At 31.1% G+C, this 27199-nt stretch overlaps 3 protein-coding genes across 3 annotated transcripts; all 3 read right to left on the bottom strand.

Moving 5' to 3' along the window:
* Positions 1-722: 722 nt before the first annotated feature.
* On the bottom strand, positions 723-3826 carry LOC135951362 (uncharacterized). Its single transcript, XM_065501005.1, has 2 exons — positions 3803-3826; positions 723-1454 (listed from the first exon to the last, which is right to left on the bottom strand). The coding sequence occupies exons 1-2, from the start codon at positions 3824-3826 to the stop codon at positions 723-725; spliced, it is 756 nt and encodes a 251-aa protein (XP_065357077.1).
* Positions 3827-15480: 11654 nt separating this feature from the next.
* Positions 15481-16264, bottom strand: LOC135951351 (uncharacterized). Its single transcript, XM_065500993.1, has 2 exons — positions 16250-16264; positions 15481-16185 (listed from the first exon to the last, which is right to left on the bottom strand). Exons 1-2 carry the CDS (start codon positions 16262-16264, stop codon positions 15481-15483), a joined length of 720 nt encoding a protein of 239 aa, XP_065357065.1.
* An 8818-nt stretch (positions 16265-25082) lies between these two features.
* Positions 25083-25896, bottom strand: LOC135951340 (uncharacterized). The gene is made up of 2 exons (XM_065500983.1): positions 25882-25896; positions 25083-25808 (listed from the first exon to the last, which is right to left on the bottom strand). Exons 1-2 carry the CDS (start codon positions 25894-25896, stop codon positions 25083-25085), a joined length of 741 nt encoding a protein of 246 aa, XP_065357055.1.
* Between the last annotated feature and the right edge of the window lie 1303 nt (positions 25897-27199).

Genomic DNA, 27199 nt, shown 5'->3' with positions numbered 1-27199 from the left:
TGTAAACAAACCTTCCACCGACAACTCTCCAATAGGAATCCATTGGAGAGTTGTCGGGATATCAGTATACTTAAGCAAAAATAAAAATAAACTGTATGAGAATTATATCATTACAATTTGTATAAAACCAGTTTGTACGAATTACTCACAAAACGTTTAAAATGACTAGATTACCAGGGATGTATAAAGTAACCAATTGTCTTCTCTCTGCACTACAAAGAGCACATGACCCAAAATATATAAATTTGGAGACAGCAAAAGGGATACATTTACTACTTGCATAACTGCTGGGTACATACACCCATGTTTAGATGCTAATGTTAATTGACTTTTTAGTTTCTCGAACGACAGAAATAACAAAAAAATATCTGCAAACCAACAAAACACACACAAAAAAAGAAACACAGCATGAAATCCAAATGAATTTCAATTTGTTGTGATTTTTTTGGCAGAACATGCGAAATGTTTCTCACATTTGATTGGGGTCAAAACTTTTTTTCGGGATTAATTGGTTAAATGTGTTCAGAACAGAAAAAACTAAATAAAACACACACAAACAAGAAGATTTTTCTTTAAATGCTATAAAAATGGTAAAATTTATTTAAGTAAAAACCTAGTTAACAATGTAAAATATAACAAACTACATAGTAAATACAACTAAAAATAAAACCTCATCACAAAATGATATGAATGAAACTAATTCTCAAGCGTATTAACAGCAATTACAAGCGGAAACGGAAACGACGCAATGAAGGTGGCAAATAATCAGCAGTGGGTATGGGATTAGTGGGCAAATACTGATGTCCAGGTCCGGCTGGTATATGACCAGCAGACACTGGTGCTCTGGAGGCAAAATTCAAAACAGAGGCATCACCACCATTAACATTTTGTGAGGCTCCGGGCAAAGTGTTGTATTGTTCCTGAATGGCTTTTTGAGCATTGGCAGCATCTTCTGGTGTACGATACTTCACGAAATGTACTTCAGGTTTGTTTTGCGACTGTGATTTGAGATTTTGCAATCTATTGGCCAAATCACCAATATCAGACTGCTTAGAGAGCACATAAATAGCGGTACGTTCCTGTGAAGCCTGTTTGGCCAAGTTGAGAACAGCATCTTCAAAGCCTTTGTTTTCAGGTGACTTAATGAAAACCACACGCAAGTTCTTTTTCAAAGCAGCAGCAATTTTCTCGCCGGCATCATTATCATCAAAAGCATCTTCGGGGGCAGCAAAAGAATAGAATTCTTTTTTGAATTCTGATACAAGTTGAGCGGGTTGTGGAGCAGGAGTTTCGAGTTGAGGCTGTTGTTGTGGAGACTCTAGAGACTGTGTAAGTAAATCGGTAGCGTCTTGCGAAAGTCCAGGATAGAATGAGAGACCATCATCTGAGTGTTCGACAGGTTGATAGTTGTAGCCCAATTTATCAGCACAAGCTAGGGCTACCAAGCATAAGAACTGAAAGAAGAATGATTTTGTAATTAGAGGAACATTTTCTAATGGTTATATGATGAAAATTATAAAAGTCTCAAAAAAGAAGTATTTAAGATATAAATGCTATTGAAGGTAGGAGGGGAAAAACATAAATTTTCGATTTTGTACAGTTTCTTATGGTTATACATATTTTAATGTTGTTCAAACATTTTGAATTCGCTTTGGTTTTTATTGTTTAATAAGAATATAAAACTGTTCAACAGCTTATCCATTTTTTTAAAATATTGCTCTCATAGTAATGCTAATGTGTCAATCTATTTTCCTAAAAATCATTTTCTTTTGAACCCAAATTATCCTAGAAAAAATGATATCTTAAAAAAGATATCTTAAATTTTCTAAACATATTCTTTAATTATAGTCCATTTTGTGGTTAATAACACATACAAAATGCATAGTGGTACAATGAAGGGATCTCGAGATAATAAACATTTAGTAAAGATGTCCTAACATTTCAAAGTATAATAAAACAACTTCAAATGTATTTTTAGGAATATGTTTGTAATTAATTAGTTGTCGAATTTTTAATATATTGTTACGTTTTAACCTTTTCAAAACGTTGGTTTATTTCCTTTAAATAAACCGGATACTTTTGATTGCAAATAAAAGCCGTTTAGTTGTTTAAAAATTGTAACAACTCTTTATTTATTCAAAATGTACAACAACCACAGAATTAAATAGCCACTCAATGTTTTTTATACACGTTTATAAATTCTCAGAAATACAAACACAATTTATAATGTACACGAATTCAATTGAAAAACACAGCACTCTTTAAGGCACTCAGTTGATGTTTATTCGAAAAGCGTCTCTGATAAACTCACTAACGACTGCAACCTCTGCCACTATTTATAACACTGCCATCTGCACTCTAGGTTGCTCTTTAACTGTCAAAGTTCGAATATTCTAGATCTTACTAATACATACGCCATCTGTGGTGTACTTTCTACAATGTTCTTTAACTGAATATTCGAATTCAAACAGCGTTGCCAACTTACGATCAATGGTCAACTGAAAGCTTTTATTTAATAATGCCCACAGATATGTTACAGTTTGCTCTTACAGCACTGTTATTTGAAAGCATTATGCTACTTTTAAATCAGCCCTTAAAATCGTTATATTTGAATTCAAGTACAATTTCGTAACAATATTTAATAATTTTCCGATAGGAAACTTACATTTTCTGAGTATATCATCAAAACCCCTTTTAAGCAAGGATTTTTTAAAATTGCCATAATGTAAAAATGAATATGTAAAAATATAAATTTATAACATAACATGTTCCTTCACAAAGTCTTCTATCATGTCATATTGTCCTAATATTTTACAATAGTTTGAAAATGTTATTGCCTTTCAATTAAAAAATGTTCTACAATAATACTACATACTATGCTATGATATTTTTATTGTGTTATCGTAACCAACTAGCAGGCACCAGCGTCGAACGCCTATGGGCACTGCTACACATTCAACATATATTGACCGCGATCCAGTATCGCGATATTTATTGAACGTGTAGCATGCAGTATTGATGGATCGCGATCCAAATCGCAGAATAACCTAATTTTGCATGATCCGTTACAATGGATCGCGATCCAAATATCACAATATATATTGAACGTGTGGCAGTGCCATAAGAGTCGGATAAGCTGAGCCGCCGAGTTGTGAAATATTAGGACAGTATGACAATATGTCATGGTAGGACACCTTGTGAATTGACCAATCGTATTATTTGGAATATATGTATCAAAATGGAAATATTCTTCGGCTTAACTGTTCACTCGATATGGTTAGACCATATGCGATATTTTTAAAATTACTATTCATGTTTTTTCTTATTGGTTGATATTTTGGATATAATTATGTTTTTAAATATAAACATTAGAGTGTCCCTTAGAATTAAATTTTTTGAAATGTTGAAACGGCACTCACTGAAAACTTTCGTAATGACATAAAATACCACCAAAAAAATGTTTACCTTGTTCTAAGAAGTGCAATACGAGCCGACTTTCGATTTAGTTTTGATGTGCATTTACAAGGGGAAAAAATGAATTTTTTTTAATTTTTTTTAAAATTTGCTATTAAGTAATTACTTTTGCAATTTAATTTAAAAGAATCGAAATGTGTACGTAATTGTCGTTCTAATGAGATATAAAAGGCAAAAATTGGTTAAAAAATGTTAAAGTTATTAAAAAATTGCCAGGCCATTAACGTGTCTCAGGACACTAGAACAAGAAATGAAGGAACAAAATTAACATATTTTGAGAAATATTAAAACAAAAGTTTATTCTTATTTGAAATATATCCATATTTACTTGTATATCAGTTTTTATCTTCATAGTATACAGGTATAACCAATTCGCAGGTATAACCAAAAAAAAAATGTTTTTTTTAACGGCAGTTTCAAAATTCCAATTTCCAATTCCAAAAAATTAGTTTTTCTCGAAAATCGCAAAATTTATATCGCAGGTATATATTCCATATTATGTTGTAAATAAATCCCCATGTGATAATCAAAAAATTCTGAAATTTGTTTAACAAAATGAATTTGGAGTTTTGAAACTGCCGTTAAAAAAAATATTTTTTTTGGTGTACCTGCGAATAAATTAACTGTATGGTATGAAGATAAAAGCTCATATACAAGTAAATATGGATATATTTTCAGTAAGAATAAACTTTTGTTTTAATATTTCTCAAAATATGTTAATTTTGTTCCTACATTTCTTGTTCTAGTGGCCTGAGACACGTTAATGGCCTGGCGATTTTTTAATAACTTTAACATTTTCTAACCAATTTTTATCTTTTATATCTTGTTAGAACGACAATTACGTACACATTTTCGATTCTATTGCAAAAGTAATTTTTTTCCCCTTGTAAATGAATCTTAAAACTTCAGAGGAGTTTTAGGATGATTTTTTTTCCAATGTTCACCAAACTGAGGGGTGAGACTGATTTTTTTATTCGATTCGAAATTTTAAGTTTTTAATATATTGCATCCTTTTCACTTCTAATTTTTTCTTGATAAGAGACATTTTTTGGAGAAGTTTTTAATATATTACCTCCTTTTCACTAATTTTTCTTAATAAGAGAAATTAGAAACTCAAAGAACTAACAACACTGTCTTCTTTTCACTTCTCATTTTTTTAAGTATGAGAAAATTTTAGGAAAACTCAAAGAACTAAATTTTACTGCTTCCTTTTCACTTCTCAATTTTTGGAGAATCTTGAGGAGCTAACAACACTGTCTCATTTTCACTACACGGCTGACCGCACCGGTCAGCTAGATTCCAATAAAAGTTGAGATGTTGCAATGCAGTTAATTTCCTTTAATTATTTACTGAACCTAATTGCGAAGGTAACTGACAACTCTGTACGCTCGTAGGTTACAACTTTCGTACAACGACATTAGCAGAAGTTGTAACAATGATCAGAATTAGACACTACCTAGCCCTTGTCGACAAGGGCTATTGATTTGGGGATGATCCACGCCCTTATAAACTTGACAGTTTTATTGTACAAGATGGACCGCGACCACTTAGCACAGAAGTATCTAATAGTAGGTTACATTAAAATGTATCTTTTTTAATTACTGAGTTCTTAACAAATGATGTAAATGTTTATTTTATTTAACAATTAAAAAATATATTTAAAACACATATATAAAACACAATCTTACAATTAATCCACGCATTTTTCGTTTTACTATCAATTCCTTGCACTACACTCGAAGAAAAACAAACTCACAATGATGTATTTTCTGAGAAAACACCAACTATTTATAAAGACCAAACCGTAATATGGTATTACACCAATAGCAAATTAATTTGGGAAATATTGATTAATCAATTCTCACCTTAATTTACATTTGCACGAGTTTAACATCTTTATCAGCCAAATTAAATTTTTACCGACATAATTTTTTTATATGCATTCAAATTTTTTAATGTTTTTATAAGTATGTTATTTTAATTGAATTATCAAAAGCGAAAAATTCCTGAAATTCCAACAGAAATGCATTTACTGCACTAACTGGTTAAGTTGTGGTGTTGAGGTTTTGTTTATGATATGAAAACATACTTAATTTTATAAAATATGTATGTGACACTATCATATTATAAATTATATGTTTCTTAAAAAAACATTTACATCTTCAAACACCTGCCGTACACTCACAGAATGCGCACCTTTCAAAAGTCACACCAAACATTGTTTGCTGTTGCCAAACATTTGTTTCGCTAGCAAAGTTTTTCTTTAAGTGTAAAGTCTGTCTTGAACTAATGAACCTCTTACTTGTGTCGCCCGCTTTTCTTTTAAATTGTTTTGGTTTATGTAATTAGCTAAAACACATTAAAAATACCTCATATTTTAAATACCGCTGCAGCGTATTGTTTTTATTATTTATACATTTTTAAATAAATGTGCAACCATCATTAATTTATAGTTTAATAGCCACACGAACGGACAGACATACGTACATTCTGTCTATATTTATTTTGTGTTTTAATCGTATGGAAGTTTACACAAAAAAAAATAAAAACTTTGAATATGTCATGAATATGTGTATGATTTAATAGTTAATTTATGCATTCTTCAGCCTACTGTTGGATAGCAGATCATTTTATGCAAATGAATCAATGTTGTTGCCCTTAACGATGATGCATGACGTTCGAATGTGGTAGGAAGGCTGGCCATATGCTACTCGTGCGAGCGCTTACACTGAGACAAAGGGTAATTAGCGGCTTAATAAATTATAAGGTCGTATGTAAAACTTTTAAATTAAGTGATAATGGCAATACAAATCTCATATTCTTTAGAAACAAAACATACATACATTCTAAAATAGGTTTGCTATCAAATTTTATTAAAGAAAAAAATATTTTTTGCCAATGCACAGTGGGTTCGATTAAGAAATAGTGGTAATAAATCTGAATATTAAACTATCAATTAAAAACAATTAAGTTAAATTTTTTTTCAAAATTTTTCAATTTTTCAAAAATATTTAAAAATGTTTACTTTGATTATTTTTCACGACTAGGCGAATTAAGATATTGTCAAACAAATTTTTACTTTTTACCTACTTGGACCACAGTTATAGAACATATTTGCGAAAAACAAAATAAAGTCAAGGCTAAACACGAACATTTCAAAATTTGAACATAAATATCTTTTAAACTATAAGAGATAATTTAGTGGCAAAAACTAGCTTTATAACAAAGATTCAGTTATTGAAATGTGGTGCCAAATTAACGCATTCGTGATCGTATCAAAAAATTATTTCGATATTGAAATTATGATAAAATGTACTAAATTTCTAGCTCGTTATAGAATGGCATAATCTCAAATAGGAAAATTACTATCAATTTTACTCGATATCCAATGCGGTAATTTGGCATCAGCCTATTAATATTTATACAAGTTACAAGCAGTACAATGTTCTACTAAATTTTAGATATGGGCAATTCGACGAGAATGACAACCACGACTAAAAAAAACAAAAACCCTTGAAACTTTTTTTCAAGATGATTTGAGTAAGTGAAAACAGTTACATGAAAACACAGTTTTTCTCCATTAAATTTATAGTTTCAGACGTATATCATCCGGTTCGTGTCTAACGAATTTTTTCTCTATTTGTCGGACGGTGTTATAAGGCGCATACTCATTTAATTTATATACTTCGACAGAAAACAAAGTCGACTAAGTTATGTAATAGCCTGTTTCTTAGCGATTTCTGATTTTAAAACCTTAAGGTATTCCAACCTTAAAATTGTGTCCATATAAAAGTTTTCGTGTGTAATTTGATTAAATACAGGACATTGGAAGAATAAATGTTTCAACGTTTCGTAGCTATCTACACATCGTTGTCCTATTTAGGTTTAGAAATTTTTTTTCTCTTTATGTATGGGTTTCCCAAAAGAATGTTCTGCATGGTGCCATCTTCCCGATTATAATCAATCAGTGCCTGCGATACCTAGTGTCGTCAGCGCTAGGACTAGCATATTTGTTAATATTCCGCATGCGATCCTTCGTCAAAAAATAAACTCGAATACTTTGCCATGTCTATGTGACATTTCATATTAATCGGATCAGCTAGTTGCAAATAGCAGATTTATTTCCAAAATAATTTGATTATGACCCACTGTTCAGTGGCTCATAATGAGGAACAATATTTTATAACAAGTGCGGAGTTATTTTTTGACTTGGGTCTCAAATTATCATTCCTCGCAAACTATTATCGATAACACAGTGCAACAGTGAAAAAACCACACGATCATGACTACATAGGTTCGACTCTACTACCAAAGAGTGGTAAAACTCTATACTCAGTTTGTCCATTTTGGTGACCCAAATTTTCAGAAAATCAGTTGGGCCTCTAAAAAAGGTGTCATCAGTTTTTGGTTAACTGCTAATTCAGACTTTGTGATATGGCTTAATTTTATATGGCAATAATATAGCTAAGAGTCCGCCAAATAAAAAAATAGCTTTTTCGTGCACTTTTGTTGAAAAAATATAGGAAGAAAATTTTTTTTTTTTAATTTTTTAGAATAATTTCCAGGGTCTCCTAATTTTTCACTAACAATATTTAGCAAAGTTGTAGCTACGGTAAAGTTGAACAACTCTTGAGAACATATCAATGCATTCTGAACGTGTCTAGTCACTCTAAATAGCACATAAAAATCACTTTGTACCTTAACAATTTTCGTTTGTACTATTTTTTGACGCTAAAACAAAGATTTTTTTTAAAATAGTATTATTTACTCGGCTGAGGTGTTCGGAATGGGGATCAATGAGTGGACCCTCAATGTCACACATTTAAAAAAAAATCGCCAAAAAGCCATTTATGAACCGAATGAGCTGAAATTTAAAATGAGAAGATCTACAAAAATATGCTTTTATCTGTAGGTATCTCTTTTAGTTCAAGAGATATTTAAGTTTAATTTTTTTTTTTAATTTTGCTTGATCTTTTTTTTTGTTTTTTATATATGATGGGCCTACGAAAGGCCGAAATTTGTTTTTTATATACGACGTATATTTGCGATAAAATTCTAAAGAAAATAAATCAACCTGATAACAATTATTTCGTCCCTATAAAAAGTTACACAAAATTCTAAAAACGCAAAGCACCGATCCTCAATAGCTCGTCATATTTGTATAGCCCTATATATTGTTTATATACATACAAAACGTTTTTACTATCATACTGTAAATAACGTCAAAGTGGGCTATTTTCTAAAAAAAACTCAGATTTTGGAACACAAAGAATGGCAACATTAGTGATGCCATTGACTTAAGAACATTTAGATCTATATTACTTCCAAATTTTATTGTGATGTCTGTAACTGTTCAAATTTTATATTAATTCAAAGTTTTTATTTTTCTTGATGGAAAATCACCATTTTATAATATAGTTTTATATTATAACATTTTATAAAATGTCAATCTCCAAGTCATAAGGTTTCCACCGATATCAAAAACTTATATAAAAAGCTTATATTTACTCTTCAGAAGCTCCACAAACCTTGCCCACTTTCAAAAATTTTAAAGTTGTTTCATATCTTGCATCAAGCCGGTCTTCCATGATCAAGATTGGATAAAGTGATGCGCCCGGATCATACCGATAATGATTTGCCCATTCTTCGTTATTCCAGCACAACAGAGAAGTATACACTCGAACATACATTTTTAACAAAAAATGTTTATTTTAGAGTCAAAAAATAGTAAAAAACTAAAATTTTTAAGCTACAAAGTGATTTTAGACAGCTATTTAGAGTACCTAAATATGCTCAGATTGCATTGATATGTTTACAAGAGTTATTCAGATTTACCGTAGCTACAACTTTGCTAAATATTGTTAGTGAAAAAATAATTTTTTCTTCCTATATTTTTTCAACAAAAGTGCACGAAAAAGCAATTTTTTGGAAATCATTTTTAACAAAATTTATTTGGCGGACTCTTAGCTATATTATTGCCATATAAAGTTAAGCCGTATCACAAAGTCTGAATTGGCTGTTAACCAAAAACTGATGACAACTTTTTTAGAGGCCCCACTGATTTTCAGAAACCTTTTAGGCCTATAAAAAAAATTGGTCACCAAAATGGACAAACTGAGTATAGGGCTTTACTACCCTTTGGTAGTAGAGTCGAACCTATACTGTCATGATATAGTGTTTTTCCAAAAGTCTTCATTTGTTGCATAGTGTAATTGGATGATTTTCATTTGTTATGTTGGTAGGATAATTGTCTTTAAGAACTAGTATGATTTGTCACTGTACCGTTTATACCTGTTGTGTTATTAAATTTTTTCTCAGGTACTATATTTTAGTCAAATTTTAATTTCAGTCGAATAAAAGTGCTTAGGGTCAAAAGGGGTTAAACAAATTTTACTTCCAGGAGAAAGGCCAAAATGTCCTCTTTAAGCCCGTATATTATGTTGAACACTTTTTTCTTTTTAATGAAATTATTCCCAAATTTTTTTCTATTTGTATTTCACCTGTTCATATGACTGGCGCAAAGCACAAGTCGCAATTTTGAAGATATTGCGATAAAATGGTTAATTTATATAGTTATCTCCACAAATTTTGCTCCAAATAAGTTTTATATATACTGAATTCATGTCACCTAATTTTATGATGACGGTCCATAATTAGTCATAGCTCTCATATAATACCCGCTTCCAAAAATCACCTTGCCAAGCATAAATCTCTTAATAATACATGTATAAACATAAAGTTCAACAGAAATAACCGATTCCGAAAATCACATTAACGTGCATAAATTCTTAAAAACGTTTGTATAAACATAAAATTCAACAAAAATTACATTCAAATAGACATAAATTACACGACCTAATTTCATGGCGATCGGTCCATAATTAGTCATAGCTCCCATATAATGCCCTCTTCCGAAAACCATTCACGAAAATAAATTATAGTGTAGGAATTATATGGTCGTGCTTGACCGACCATACTTTCTGACTTGTTTTTATCAGCTTATAACAAACAAAAAATCGGCATTTTCATACTAAATACTTTAAAAAAAATTAGAAGTTCAACTTTAGCTTTAAATTTCTCAACAACTGCTGAACCGATTTTAATTAAAGTAAAACTGGAGAAAAGTTCAAGAAAATATCTGTCCATCAAAAAAAATGTCTAAAATATCTCTATAGGTTAAAAAGTTGCAGAGTTTTGGCCGATGAAAATCGATCCTGAGCCACTGTGCGGCGAAAACTAAGCTTCCAATTAGCATGTAGTATGAAATGAATTTGACTCTGATTGGTTCTTTGCTATTAACAGCTTTTTTATTGAAACAGACTATATATTTTCTATTTATTTTTTAGTTTTTGTATACATATATTTACATAATATATGGTTTTCCTATAAGAGAAAAATCTGTCACGTACGATATTGAATTTTATTTATTATAAAATCATCCAATGATTGTTTTTATTTATATAGGATGGATTGTAAAGGAAAAATATTTGGCTAGTGTAAGAAATTAAAAGACAACATCTCACGATTCGCAAATTGTTGCATATTTCTAAATGTATCACAAAATTACTTCCGTTTTATGTCACGTACGATATTCCCTTATTTCGCTCGATATTTTGGAGAACAATGTTTCGAAAGTTCGTATTATTTTTTTAAAATAAAGTACCCTCTGAATGAAACATAAAGACTAAATTATTTTTCAGATACTTTTCTATAGACGTACAAATGTCACGTACGATCATATGAAATTGCCTATACATATGTAGCTCTTATTGTATGCGCAGCGATGATATATTCTCTATTTGTACATAGCTAATAAATTTATTAAGTCTTAGAAATTAACACCTTTTTTGTGGCCAATCCAACCTACTTGTCAGGAAACAACCCAAATACAAACTCATAACTGAGGAGACTGAGAGTCAATCATGTGACCTTTTTATTATTATTTATTTTTTCATAATTCATAATGCTCATTAAAATGAACCCTTTTTTAATCTGCTAATTAAGAAATTTTAATCATTTCATAATTATGGCGAACTTTTCTACTTTTTCCTTTAAAAGAAGAAACAAAAAAGTGATGCCTTTTCTCGCTAAAAATGTCAAAGTTAGTTAAAAAGTTATTAGGTTACAAAAAAAAAAGATATGAAAAAATGTTTGAGTCTTCTTATTTTGCGGAAGTTTTTCATTTGCAGTTGTTGCAAATAAACATACTTTCCTTGAAACTTTTTGATGATATTAAATATAGAGTTTAGGTTACAGAATTTAATAAAATATTTTGGCTAATATTTCTAAGATACGTAGGTTTTATATTTTAAAATTTTTAATTATTGCACTGTAGTACCAAATATATTTTAATTACAATCAATGCACTATTGATTATTATTAGTGCATTGATTGTAATTTTTTAATTTTTTGAACTGAAAAAAATGTTATCAGTTAATGTCTGAGAGAATTTTATTGTCAGAGTTATACTGTGGAATTTTATGGGTATCATTTTTGTGGAAGATCTTAATCCTCTATCTCCACTCTTTAGGGTTGAATTTGACCCTTTTTGAGAAAATAAAAAAGTCCTTTAAGGTTTAAAATATTCTACGAAAATGTTTGCTGGAAAATTTTAGTGGAGGTCACCAAAGTTGTAAATAACGCTCTTTATGCTTAATTATATTTTAAATATCAACTCATTCGGATCATAAATAGATTTTTCGAGATTTTTAAATTTGCTAACTAAGCCTAAAGCGCTTTATTTACAACCTTGATGTCTGAGTAACCCTCACTAAAATTTTCCGGCAAACATTTTCGTAGAATATTTTAATCCTTGAACGCCCTTTTTTAAAGGATTTTTTTTGGATTTTCTGGAAAAAGGGTCAAATTAACGCCTAAAGAGTGGAGATAGAGGGTTAAGATCTTCAGCAAAAATTATTCCCATAAAATTCCACAATATAACTCTGACAATAAGAATTCTCTCAGACATTAACTTACAACAATTTGTTCAGTTAGTACAATGCACCCTTCGATCAAAAAATTAAAACTTTGACTAACTGTAAAAAAAATTCAGACCAGCTGGACTATAAGTTTATTCTACAAAAATTATCTACTCAACATGCCCTTTCAGAATTATAGGGTCGCTATTCTGTTCCAATCAAAAAGTCTCAATTTGTTGGACAGTGAAATTTCTTAAACAGGTATTTTGTACACAGAGAAAACAGATTCGTAATAGCAACCACCTTAGTGACAGAATTTTACAGTTGTGGTTACAAAACTTTAGAAGAGTTAACAAAAGTTTGGTTGCTTCAACCGATATTCTTCATTATCAACCGACTTTCTGTTGATGGAACCGAAAAATTCTATGAGTGCAACCGAATCATTCGATTGGCAACAAATTCGGTTGCTATTACGAATCTGTTTTCTCTGTGTAGTCTCTCAGCGGGAGCGAGGTTTTGACTTTAGACCCATACTTTTTTTGGTAATTTTCTTAGAATTTTTGCGTAGATTCCGATTTTGCTATACGCCTGTCACGTTATTTTAACGCCCGAACAAATTGACCCACCCTACAATGTATACTTTATTGGATATATTATGTTTTCAACATATTAAAATGTATTGTTTAAACTTTTAAACTAATTCCATTCAATGTTGGTTAACCGGTTTCGAAGTCGGTTAACCGAAAAACCGGTTTTCTAAAAACAGCCAATTTGCAACAACGCTTCGATTATAATCAATAAGGGAATTGGCTTGGAAAAAAACGATTAACATGCTTATTTGTTATGTTAAATAAAAATTTTCCTTTAATAAATAGAATCCCCTTTTTAAACTCTGGGAACAAAATATTAATTTTTAAATCAATATTGCAAGCAGTTATTTTTTATGCAGTTCCTTTTTGGTCAAAAAGTGCAAATTGTTACTTAAAAATACTCCAGATTCTTCAAAATAAATTGCTTAAGTTAATTTATAATAGACTTCATCAATTTGTGGATGTTGATTTGGTTGCAGTCAAGATAGACAGTTTGTCTAAAAATTTTAATTCCAAAAGTTCCTATTCAGAATTTGATCATATTGCTGAGCTAGCCCCTCCTTTAGAATAGTAAGTAGGTTTAAGTTTTATCATAAAAATAAAGAATTTCATATAGGTTTTTTGGAAATTTTCACCTTCATTCATAATATAGAAGTAAATATTATATTTTGACCCTACACCACCATAGTGGGGAGTTTGTGCAGATGTTTGTAACGCCCAAAAATATTAGTCTAACACCCACCTTAAAGTATACCGATCGACTCAGAATCACTTTCTAATAGGGGGGCAGACGGCATGTATTGCTTGTGTATTGGGACATGTATTCGATACATATGGAATTCCATGTGTATGTCAAAATTCACGTTATACATACGATTCATAATTTCCACGTTCAAACGTACATATGTAATTGCATGTGACATAACCTCTATTAGTTTATATGTTTGTTGTTTTTAACAATATATTTATTTAAAACATTTTTAAATAACAATAAATATATTTAATGCAATGAAACTTATTATGTTATGATTTTTCTTTACTCTTTTTTGTTTTGTTTTTTTTATTTTGCACTCACACAGTGTTGTATTTCAAAATACAACACTGTTATACACACGAAAATAGAACATGCTCTAATTGTCAAAAATGTCACGAGTAATACACATGTATTTTACATACACAAAGTTTCATATGGATCACACGGTATGTATATGTTTACATGTGGAAAAATGTATCAATACATGGCACAAAACACAAGCAATACATGCCGTCTGACCCCCCTTTAAGTTGATTAAACTATGCTGTTCGGCTGGCGGCTGTCCATGTAAACTTTGTGCGCAGAGTACAGGTCGCAATTTTGAAGATATTTCGATAAAATTCGGTACATATCATTCTTTCGGCCCAAGGACGGAGTCTATTGAAACTAGCAGAAATCGGTTCATTATTTCACCTAGCCCCCATACAAATGTGCTCCCGAAATTGGACTTATCGGTCATAAATGTTTAATTTATACAGGTATCTTCACAAATTTTGCTCCAAATATATACGGAATTCATGACACCAAATTTTATTATGATCGTTCCATAATTAGTCATAGCTCACATATATGGCCCGCTTCCGAAAATCACTTTAATTTACAAAAATCTCTTAAAAATTTTGGTATTCACATACAATTCAACACGAATAACTTTCATATAGGCATAAATAGCGTGAACTAATTTCATGGCAATCGGTCCATAATTAGTCATAGCTCCCATATAATGAACTCTTCCTAAAATCATTTAAGAAAATAAATTATTGAAATTTAAAAAAAAATTTTTTCTCATTTACTTAGTGTATGGTATTACATGGTCGGGTATGACCGACCATACTTTGTTACTTGTTATTTTTACGCCCAGTTCTGAATCTCTAGTTCTAATTGCAATATTCCACGACTAAACTTGGTCTAATCGATGATTTTTTAATGGAACCAATGTTTTCATCACAGCACGAATATGTTTTTAAACATTTTCGCCATGGAGTAAGCAACTTGATTTAAGATAAGGCACTACCGAATACAACATTCTAAATTGATGTATTCTTAATTAATAAGCGATCTTGTATGTCAAACTTTTGCAATTGTCAATAACAATCTACATTCGTATTCATTCAGATGTACACCGATCTTGTTGGAAATTATGGCAATCAAGCTTTAACGACTTATAAAATAAAAAACAAAAATCCAATTTAAATGTAATGTCCGTAAACAAATGCTTTCCTATTAGAACTTCTATCCAGAATAAATATACAAATGAAGTCGATGTAAGTCAAAATTTGAGTAACTTCCATTTGTTGAAATCAAATACCCGCACATAATTACATAATTAAATACTTGCCACTTTTATTGCATTAAATGATAAAAATATAAGCAACCGAATAAATGAAGCAATTTTTTCTTTGAATTTACTTAATTTAACTTAAATAACTAACAGTCTTTATACAATACTTTTTAATCTAAGCTTTTAACTTGATGGTGATGGTAAATATTCCAAGGATTTGGTTGAAGGCTCTTCTGCACTCATAACTATTGGAGTTTTAATACTTTCTTGGGTGCTGACTTGAGATATGGTTGCAGCAGTTGGACGCCTGATTATCTCGAAAATTACAGGAGGTTGCGTTGGAAGTTCTTGTTGAACAGAATGAAGTTGTTGAGTTTTAGCATCGAATTCGTAAATTGGTGTTTGATGATTTTGATGGTATTTTGATGGACCTGGTATGCTCTCAAAATCATTGTATACTGCCTGTTTAGCTCTTTCAATATCATCTGGCGTTCTATACTTAATAAATTGTACATTAGGTTTATGTTCAACACGATCTCGTATTTCCTGTAATTGACTTCGAAGTCCTGCGAAATCCATTTGTCGTTGGAGTACATAAATATTAAGAGATTGCTGTTTGGCCAATTCTTCGGCCGTCCGAGAAAATATATTATTTTCTGGATTTTTAATGAAAACTACACGTTGTGGATGAAGTAAACCTGCCAAACGTCGGGCATCTGTGACATCGTTTACATCATCAGGTGCAGTGTAGTGAAAATATTCGGTGTCTTTGGCAGACTTCAAAATTGGTTGTTCCTCCAAATTCCTCGAAGAAGAAATTTCATATTGTAAGTTGTAGTTATAACCTTGATCATCTGCTGCTACCATAGCAATTAATGTGCAGAAAACCTAAAATGGTTAAGAATTAAAATACTTGTTTAAATTCAAACTACTAAAAATATTTAATACTCACCATTAATTTACGCATTTTTGGTCTTATCTAACGTTTACTACAAACTCGACTCTTTGATGTTATATTCACATTTAATTTGTCCATTTTAGACATCAGCAATTTTATATGCGAAATTTAAATACAAATTGAGCTGACCAGTCAATGTCTGGCTGTCTGCAACTGCTCTGTTTTCAATGAATTCAATGAATTCAATGTGTCGTTTGATTTGATTTAATTCAACATTTTGGTCATAGATCATTCGCGTGCTCTACATTTAATAATTTGGATAATCGCAAGCAATATTCTTGCTAATCTTGTTTTAGCTTGAGGCCAATTCAGCTACAGAGGTTTTGGCATAAATTTAACTGGCTTGACTGACTTGATCTGGTCTTAACTTTGTGACCCCTGTAAAAACTTCATTCTCATTAGTTTATTTAGTAGTATCTAAATTAATTAATGAATGAATATTCCGTTTCTTCTGTATATATCTTCTTATATTTTGGCAAAATGAATGCGCACATTTGAATATTATAATCGATTAAAATGCGAACATTATTTTATGTTTGTCATAAAATTTAACGCATTTTTAAACATTTTCATGTGCAAGATTATGAGTTCGAGGAGGTATTGATTTCTTTTCTACCACAACATTTTTATGGATTTTGATTTTATTAGTTTTGTTTCATTATTAGTTTTATGATCATTGTGGATTATTGCTGTGTTAAAATGATTTTATAGCGATTTTATGTTTTTTACTTAATGCTGGAATTAATTATGATTTTATGTCCAATATTAACGACTTGAACTCTCAACATTGTGTATTCATATTTCTTATTCAAAGGCTACTGAATCTAGTTATGAAATTAATAAGTATCTAAATAATCCAAACAATCAGAAAAAGTCCAAATATGATGGTTTAAATTTTTGTTGAAAACATTTTATAGTTATATTACATAATTAGGTATCTGTTCAAATTCCACCACAAAAAAATAAATTGAAGAGTTCTTCCACTTTTTGAAAACATTTGGACAAATCTCCGACCGAGAAAACCAGTAAGTTGTTATGCATATTTAATATAAAATTCTTACGACTAGTGTGATTTGTTCATTTATTTAAAATTTCGATGTCTTACTGTTGATTAAATATTAACATTTATACCCTACACCACCATAGTAGGGAGGGTATTATGCGTTTGTGCAGATGTGTGTAACGCCCAAAAATATTGGTCTAATGTCATGTTCATGTCACCTAATGTCTAAAATTCATGTCACCAAATTTTGTTACGATCGGTCCATAATTAGTCATAGCTCCCATATAGACCCGCTTCCGAAAATCACTTTAACGTGCTTAAATCACTTAAAAATTTTGGTATATACACAAAATTCAACATAAATAACTTTCATATAGACATAAATCACACGACCTAATTTTATTGTCATCGGTCTATAATTGGTCCTAGCTCCCATATAAGGCCCACTTCCGAAAATCACTCACGAATATAAATTATTGATATTTTAAAAGAAAAATATTTTTACTCATTTACTTGGTGTAGGGTATTATATGGTCGGGCTTGACCGACCATACTTTCTTACTTGTTTTTCTTATATCGATTATTTGATTGGGGGAACAGTGAGTGATTCGTTTTCATATAACGAAGGCATAGAAATAGAAGACATTTTTGGTATACGAAATTTAGCATAAATCGAAATATTGAAAAAATATGCAAAGTCTTTAAAACAGCACACAGTGGGGCAAATTTTTTGGAAATAAATCTGGCATTTCTAAACGACTGGTCCGATCGGGATAAAATTTGATGCGGGCGGAGCAAAAGTAGGGTATCTTCGACATGTAAAATTTTTAAACACATGCCATTTTTCCAAACCGATTTGAAAGATTTTTATATTTTGAGAAAGCGCTTGGCTATGTCTTGAAAAACATGCTTGCATATGCTATTTATCTCTTAGAATTTCTGAGTTAAAGGCATTTCAAAATTGAAATTTTAAAATTTTGCCATACCTTGGTCCACTTTTTTAAAAAACATATGTTGTACTTTTGCACCGAATGGACACGAATTTATTTTGCTAGTTAGACAACTAAATATCCAATAACATAAAAAAGAGTTGAGAGCAATATCAATTATGGATTTAAAATTAAACGATTTAAAATTGAAAAAATAGTAGATTTTTGCTGTTTTTTGGGCGAAAAGATCACTTAACTCTTTTTTTATTAAAAAAAATCTTTCTTTAAGAACATATAACAATTTTATGTTTTTCTGTAAGGTATCTTTACATTTTGGTATCAAAAACATGTCCAATTATTAAAACCGTTCGGAATTTAACTTATTTTTTATTAAAATTTCAACTTTGGGCCTCATGTTCTAAAATCCCTAGGTAGGGATCAGAAAACGGAAATTAAGTAACCTTGATATGCTCTCTATTTATCCTCAACCCTTTTCTCAACCCCGAAGGAAATGTGGACCCTATGGACAAAATTGTAAAAATACTATTTTTGCGATATTTGCTCCAGTTTTTAGGAATTGCGGGATACCCTTTGACCTTTTGACAAAATTTTTTTACATTTTATTACTTATTTTATTCCAAGTTTAAAAAATGTTGAAAATTTCATGGAGTTTTGTTAATAAATAAAGTTTTTATTATATATTCATTGAGTTTCTAAAACTAAAATTTGTATAAAAATTTGAATGGGATTCCAAATATTAGGAACAATTTGATATACATTATGATTCGGCTCCCAACCTGCCTACATATATATCTTAAAAATCACCTAAATACCCATAAATCTCTCACATATATAATTATATTGAAACTCGACACAATTTATCCTCATATAAATAAAGATCGCCGAGCCGAATTTTATGAATATTGGTCCAAAATTGATCATAGATCTCATATTAGAACCACTTCCGCAAAACAAGTTAAAATAAATATCGATATCGAACCAATATATCAGTAATTTGTATCCAGAAATCATACTACTTGATTTAATAAATATTGGTCCATAATTGGATATACCTCCTATAGTACAAATGTATGTTCGATAAATATCGACATAGAAATAAAATTCAATATAAATGTGTTTCATCTTTACAACAATAATACTACTGGATTTTGAGACGATTCTTCCATTAATATTAACGCGCATAAATATGGATAACTGAAATTTGATTCATATATGTATGTAGAAATAATAATGCTGGATTTTGTGACTATCGTTTAGGATAATTCTTTTAAGTGATTGGGATAAAATCATCAGAAGACCAATCCACGCAGAATATTGTAGAGTGATTTATGTTCTACCAAATCTCATTTATATTTATATAAGATATTTTTAAGAACTGAAGGCATTATATTATCGAATTATCTTAAAAATAAAGTTTAAACGAGGGTCCGTCTTTTCCACGACTTTTCAACAGGCATCTTTTAGTTGACTCCTGTCAAAATTTGAACAAGCTGTGTCATTTAATTTGTATTTGACAGCCATTGATAGCAGACTACCTCGTGACTTTTGAAAATTGAAAAATATGTTAATTTCGTCTGCTCATTAAGCACCACTCAAATAAACGAACATTCAGAAAATCTTTCTGAATGTTCTACTCAATTGTCATCTTAGCTACGTTGTCGTTGGTGCGTCTGAGAACATGGCCAATCCAACTCCATTTACGAATGATTACTGGTTAGCTGCTCTTTCCCACAGGTCTCTGTTTGAGATAACATTCGGCCAGAATATCTTGAGCAGGTTTCGTAACGAGCGATTAATGAATACCTGCAAGGATTGCAAGCCGCTAGCTGTGGTATTCCAGGATTCACAGCCTGGTTTTCAGATGAATTTAGGGTGATTTCCATACCTTCTGCAGTGCCCCAAATGCTTGATTTGCTTCTTTGATGCGATTCGTAATATCTTCTCGATCTTACATCTTCAAGATCTGCGTTGTCTATTTGAAACTTTTGGTAGTTGATGGTATTTATTCGCATTACCTTTGTCTTTCCAATGTTAATATGCAAGCCTGCTTCACTTGCCGTGGTCTGTATTTCCCCTTGTTTGGCTGCCATATCGTTGAATGTGTGGGCTAGGAGAAATATGTATGTCGTCGGCGCACAGTGGCCGAAATACCCAATCTAGCGTCGCTTTACCGAAATTTTAAAATTCAGAATTCGGGAAATTTTTTTTTATTTTTTGGAAAATTTAAACCTCAACGGAGTTTTTTCAGTTTTCTTTTTTGTTTTGCTTTTTTCAAGAGCAATTTTGTTGACTGCAAAAAATTAAATATTTAATTTTTTAATAAGATTTGCGATTACCGCGACACCGAGAATTATATGGACTAAATTAAGAAAAAATTGGGCGTTCACGCCCAACGCCCACTTTCCATACAATCGAAATCGATTTTTTCGCATAAAATTTTTCCTATCCAAGAAAAAGTCTAGAAATTTGGTACATACATTACCGCCCATGCAATCCAAATCGATTTTTTCGCATAAAATTTGTCCTATCCAAGCAAAAGTCTAGAAATTTGGAGCATACATTTCTGAAACAAGCAAAGATCGCATGCCGAGTTTCAATAAAATCAGTCACGCCACTGTCCACACGGCGGGTACGATTTTGAAGACTTTTTCACTTTTTAGGACCTGGTATTTCCGGAACTATTTGGTCCAGTAATCCAAAAGTTTGTATTTGTCTTAACCATGTAAAATACAATTTTTATACTGAATTTCGTCAAGATTGGAGAGGGTCAAGTCAACAATGTATATTTTGTTGCTAGGTTATATATGGAAGTACCCATATACTTAAAAAAACAAACAAATTTTAAAATTTAATGAATTGATGATATTTAAATATATATAAATTAAAAATAAAATAAAAAATTCATTCACAATTTTTTATGTTTTTAAAGTTATTCACAAAACGCCGCTAAATTGGGTATTTCGGCCAGTGTGCGGCGTAATCTAGATCCTCGAGGCGTCCAGTTAGGCCCCAAGTGATGCCTCTTCTATTGGTCATTGCCTTAAGCATTATAACTTCAAGCACTATATTGAACAGAAATGGCGATAAAACAAAGCCTTGTCGTACACCTGCGTTAACCTTAAAGGGTCTTCCCAGATTGCGTTCATGTAACACCATACATATCGAATCCCGGTATAAGGCACGGATTAGATCAATCAATTCATGTGGAACTCCTTTGCATTGTAGCGCTTGCCAAATAGCCTGCTGGTGAAGGGTATCGAAGGCTTTAGCAAAGTAGAAAAGGGATGGCCATTCCACCGATTGTTCGACAATAATACTGAGGCTGTTCAAGTGATCCGTACATGAGTGATGTGGTCTAAAACCAGCCTGTTCAGGTCGATGTTGAGAAGACAGTAAAGAGGATAATCTGTCATGAAGGATATGCGCTATTACCTTGTTAATCATTGGCAATAAGGTTATGCCCCTCCAGCTTCGACATTCCGTCATGTCACCCATTTTTGGTACCTTTATTATTACCCCAATATTGAGCTCAGGGGGAAGTGCATGTGATCCCCTAAAGACAAATATTTTATGTTATTTTATGAAAAATTTGATTTTTGTAAATTTGATCAGAAGTAAATTATCATTACTCGCAAACTATTATCGATAATTGGCTCACACAGAAAACAGATTGGTCGGAATTCGGTATTTATTATAAACATTTAATAACGTAAACTGAAAATTTATTGTAATTATTAAAAAAGTATACATTTTACAGTTTTTCTATGTTTAGAATTGAAAAATCATAATCATAATTGAATTGAGGTTCTAGCAACTGTAAAATAAGAATATTTAACCGGTTTGTGTCTTTACTAAGCTTTATTCGATAGATTCGGAAATGACAATCGAATTAAATCAACAATATTAATGATTGTGATCGAAAAATTCGATTAAGACGTAAGAAAACCAAACTCGGTGTTCACAACAGATACAAAATAAAAAATGGTAAATAGTTTTGACATTTGTTCAAAATAAATATTAAACTAAATTCTAAAATACAATATTATTTGTTTAAAAGAAAATAAAAACCAGAAAAGTCGATTTAAATAATTAATATTAGCGGGTTAATACAAGGGAAAGTAAGTTTCATAATTATTTTAACTGATATCCGGATACAAAATAAGTATGTGACTGAATACTACATACATACATATTTTGTAGAAGAATCTTTCTTATGATTTCATTAAAGACATATTGATATTGTTTTAGGTATAAAGGAATCAAAGATGAAAGGTAATTCCCCAAAAATGCATACAATCAAGATAACGAAGAATAATTCAAACCCTAATCATCCGGATATTATTTAAAACCAATCCTTATCATGCATAAGAAATTCAGTTTTCAGTCGTGGTTGCACAACATTATTTGTCTTGGTCTATCGTTCAATTCATCTTTTATGTATGGACACCTAACGTGCTGTCATGTTATAGTGTACCAATATGTATTAAATTATATTTTGTGTTACTTTATATTTTAAATAAATTTAAATAAACGGAATGAAATGGAATGGAATGTTTGAAAATTTATTGATTATAGCTACTAATATTTTCAGTCCTTTTCACCGAATTGTGTTTGAATACAGTTACGTGTACTATATAATTCAGTTATTTCAATCGAATTAAGAGATAGTAATTGCAACCGACAAAATTCGATTGGCGACAAATTCAGTTGCCACAACGAATCTGTTTTCTCTGTGCTGAATTTTGTTGTTATATTGGTAGAATAATAGTCTTTAAGAACTGGTATGATATGTCACTCTAACCTTTATACCTGCTGTATTATTAAATGTTTTCTCATGTATTATATTTTAGTCAAATTTAAATTTTAGTGGAATAAAACTCTTTAGGGTCAAATGGGATTAAACAAAGTTTACTACTAGAATGAGATGAATATAGATTATACTGATGGTCTTCGTTTGGATAATGTTTGGTGAGTAAGTTACCGTTCTAACTCGTGAAATATTAATTCAGTTCCTTTTAATTTGGAAAACTGTGTAAAGCCTATAGCTTTCAAAAAAGCTCATAACTTTTGTCGGGTGAAAGATATTTAATTTTTTAAATGCAACAAACTATTTTTTCAAAATTTTTTAATAATTTTTTTTGGAAAAATAAAATTTTAATTTTATTAAAAAAAACCACCCCATAAATTTGTTTAGGGAATTCCCGGGATAAAATGACTATCGATGACGCAAAAGTTCTTTAGACTTTGTAGAATATTTGAAGTTTTTTTTAAAAAAAATTCCCGGGAATGAAACGATTTGTAATTTCCTCCCGGGAATTCCCGGGAATTTTTTTACACTAAATTAAACCCAAAACCAGAAAATATTTTTCGTATAAATTGACTTATAATTTTACCAGGGTTTTAAAAGAAGTATAAAATAAATATATTTGGTTGTTGGTCCAGCCTTTATAAGGGTTTCTAATTTAATAGTGGCATTTGATCGGTATTGTCACAGTCGTAGTTTTAATCAGTATAAAATCAATAAATTCCTTGTTTAATTAAAAAACTTAAGAATTTCGACCATGTTAAATCTATAAAACATGCGTAGTTAGAGAAATTTTTCAAATCTGATTGTAGATAAACAAATTTGAACCACTAATATTGTAATTATTTCCTCTAAATATGTATAATAATCATTGAATATCCCTAAAAGTTGTAATGTTAGGAATCTTATTAATTCGTTAAAGAGCATAAACTTTAAATTTGATTCATTCTCACTAACCAAATTTGTCTGCTGTGGCTTGAGTTGAGTGAATAAAATTCGGTTATTTTAACAGTAACACTTCTTTGCCAACTGACTATCTGTTGCTAGAACCAAAAAAATCTATGAATATAATAGAATAATTCAATTAGCAACAAATTTGGCCATCGAAAAGTATATGAATATTGTGACTTTTAGAAGAATACTTATGAAGAAATTCCCGAAAATTGCCGACAAACATTTCCCGAAAATTAACAAAAAAATATTCCCTGAAATTCCCGGGAAATTTTTCCCGCGTAGGATCCCTAAATACTACTGAAGTGGCCACACAATGAGCGGCATTTCTAAGCGGCTAAGCGGTAGTATTTCATATGTTTTAATTTTTTGACGCTCGCTCATTGCGTGGCTTCGTCCTTAAGCTGGGTTTCCGCGTAATCGGTGCCGATAACAAAAACTGAAACTGGCGTTCGTCACCGTCTCGTTTCTGAATAGTTTTCTTATTCATTTTGATTTTCTATAAATTTGAAATAAAAAAATAATTAAAATAATTTCGTTCCTACAGCACCGAAAACAGCCTAATTGAAGTTGTTTTCGTTCCGGCCCAAATGACAGGTTATTCGTTACTGACCGGTGCGTTTCGTTCCCAATTTTCGTTGACGATTTCTGAAACGAACTTTTTTTCAGTGCAAATGTATGGAATTTAGTTTTCAGTGCCGATTACGGTGTGTGCGGAAACGTAGCTTTAGGTCGAAGCCATAATTTCACGTTATAATCGTTAAGGATAAACATAATGACCCAAAATTTAAAATTTAGAACTTACTGATATAAATATCTTTATGGTTGGCATATTCGAAGGAATAAGTAGACTAAAAATACAGTAGTATGAGCTTAATGTGAGAAAACACATTCCAAAATGTGAGAATATGGTGAAGGTGGAGACGTTAATATAAAAATAAAAACACAACAGTATTTTAACAAAATTAAATACTTTCTATATTATTTTCAATATAACAATAACATTAAAACAAATTAACAAATATACATATGAATGTATATAACTATAAACTAATATAGTACATCAGTCCTTTCTCAAAATAAACAGCAATAAATTAATATTGAGAATTTGAAAATTATTTAAGCACGGAAGATTGAAGCGGGCAAGTAGCTGGCACCGGGTCCAGCAGGGGGAATGTAAGAGGAAGATGGGGCGGACGATGCACCACTGTAGCTGGCAACGGGGGCCTTGGAGGCAAAGTTCAATACAGGAACCACGCCACCATCATGAGAGTTAGAGCGACCGCCCAAAGCATCATATTGACCTTGAATCGCTTTCTGAGCATTGTCAGCATCTTCGTGAGTGCGGTATTTGACAAAGTGAACTTCGGGTTTATTGTTGTTGTTCTTGTTGAGGTTGTTCAATTTGTCAGCCAAGTTACCAAGATCGGCTTGTTTGCTGAGCACATAGATGTCGGTCTTTTGATCAGCAGCTTGTTTGGCCAAAGCGAGGGCAGCATCTTCAAGTCCCTTGTTTTCGGGGCCCTTAATGAAAACAACACGAAGACCTTGTTTCACAGAGTTGGCCAATTGGTTGGAGGCAGCAGGATCATTAAAATCGTCATCGTTAGCGGTGTAAGTAAAGAACTCTTTATCTAATTCAGCTTGAGGAGCATATGATGGAGCCTCATGAGATGCAGTGGGGAAATCACCTGCATAGTTGGGAGCCACATTGGATGATGAGCCATAATCAGAACCACCTACACCAGCACCAGGACCGAAAGATAGACCGGAGTCAGAGTGACCTACAGGTTGATAGTTATAGCCCAACTTGTCGGCACAAGCAACAGCCACCAAGCATAAAACCTACAAAAAAAGTAAACAAAATTTGATAAAGTCATGTATTGAGAATTTATTTAAATATTTTAAAATGCCTTACAATAAAAGCACGCATCTTTAGTTTAATTTTCCTTTTTTCGTTTTGTTCTCCTAGATGAGTTCTCTCTATGAGAAAGATATAGAAATAAATGTGCTGTTCTAGATAAAGAATTAACAATTTATACTTAATTGATGACAGAAGCTAAAACAAAGAAGTCAAAAATCGAAAGTAAAAGTCGACCAGTATTTGCTAATTTTTATTGTTTTAGTCAAATTTAAATTTCAAGTTCGTTAGAGCAATAACTTAGAATGACCCACATTTATGCTTCTCTATATTTGTATGTTTCTCAATCTAAAATAACTTCCTCGAAAATAACTGCGACAAAGCTGACGTTTTGTTTTTGAATAAATTTGTTTTAATTTTATTATTAAGGATTGTTGTTGTTCTTCCATTTCGGTTGATTTGCAGAAAGAAACGAAAATAAAATTATTCTTGTTTGGCAGAAAATTTCATTAGAAATACATATTAAATTATGATGCTAATGATTTAAAATAATATTTTTAGTTTTATAAGTAATAAATATTTATACATACTTTCCTATATGAAAACATGTAGACTTATTCTTTTTAGGATATGACCTTTCCAATTCCCATAAAATATACTATAGATATAATGTATTTCCGGTTGAAAAATATGACGTCTTAGATAGTTACATGGATGAGAATAAAAACATGTTTGGCCCAAATGTCAAATTTTGATCCGCTTTAACTCAAAGAGTTCTTGACCGATCTTGTTGACAAATTGTGTCTGAATTACTATCCAATAGGTCATCCCGATCGGAAGACGATTCGATCGATTGATTTTAAAAGTTAAATATATTGATTCTGAAATTAAGGTATTGTCGATAAGTCACCAGTAGTACTCTGTTTCATATTCAAGTCAGAAATTTTTTAGTAAATTTAAAGAAATTCAGGAAATTTGAAAGACAAAATTACAAATAAATAATAAATAATAAAAAACGTATCCAGACTGATTCATGATACGATTATGTCAGAAAATATAGTCAGAAAATATTCTTTGAAAACGAACGCATTTAAAAACATAAAAGGTAAATTAAATTTAGACGAATAATATAAAAATATTGTGTAAAATGTAGCGGGAGGTTATTATGCGTTTGTGATGATGTTTATAACGTCGACTCAGCCTATTTTTATGATGATCGGTCTACCAGAAATTCTCCCTTATAATGACCACTACCTAAAATCATTTTAAAAAGCGTAAGTCTCTTAAAAAGTTGGGAATCCACTCTATAATCTCATGGCACTCGGTCTAAAATTGCTCATAGCTCTCATATAAGGCTATTTTCTAAAAATTATTC

The sequence above is a fragment of the Calliphora vicina genome, chromosome 1 (assembly GCF_958450345.1).
Source record: "Calliphora vicina chromosome 1, idCalVici1.1, whole genome shotgun sequence".
Taxonomy (NCBI): Eukaryota; Metazoa; Arthropoda; class Insecta; order Diptera; family Calliphoridae; genus Calliphora; species Calliphora vicina.
The sequence above is the reverse complement of the archived record's forward strand: the minus strand, read 5'-3'. Positions and strand labels throughout refer to the sequence as shown.

Coding starts and splice junctions, on each gene's coding strand:
- LOC135951362 (XM_065501005.1), bottom strand. CDS start 3,826: ATGAAGATAAAAACTGATATACAA. Junction 1,455..3,802: donor AGATAAAAACTGATATACAA/GTAAATATGGAT, acceptor TTCTTCTTTCAG/TTCTTATGCTTGGTAGCCCT.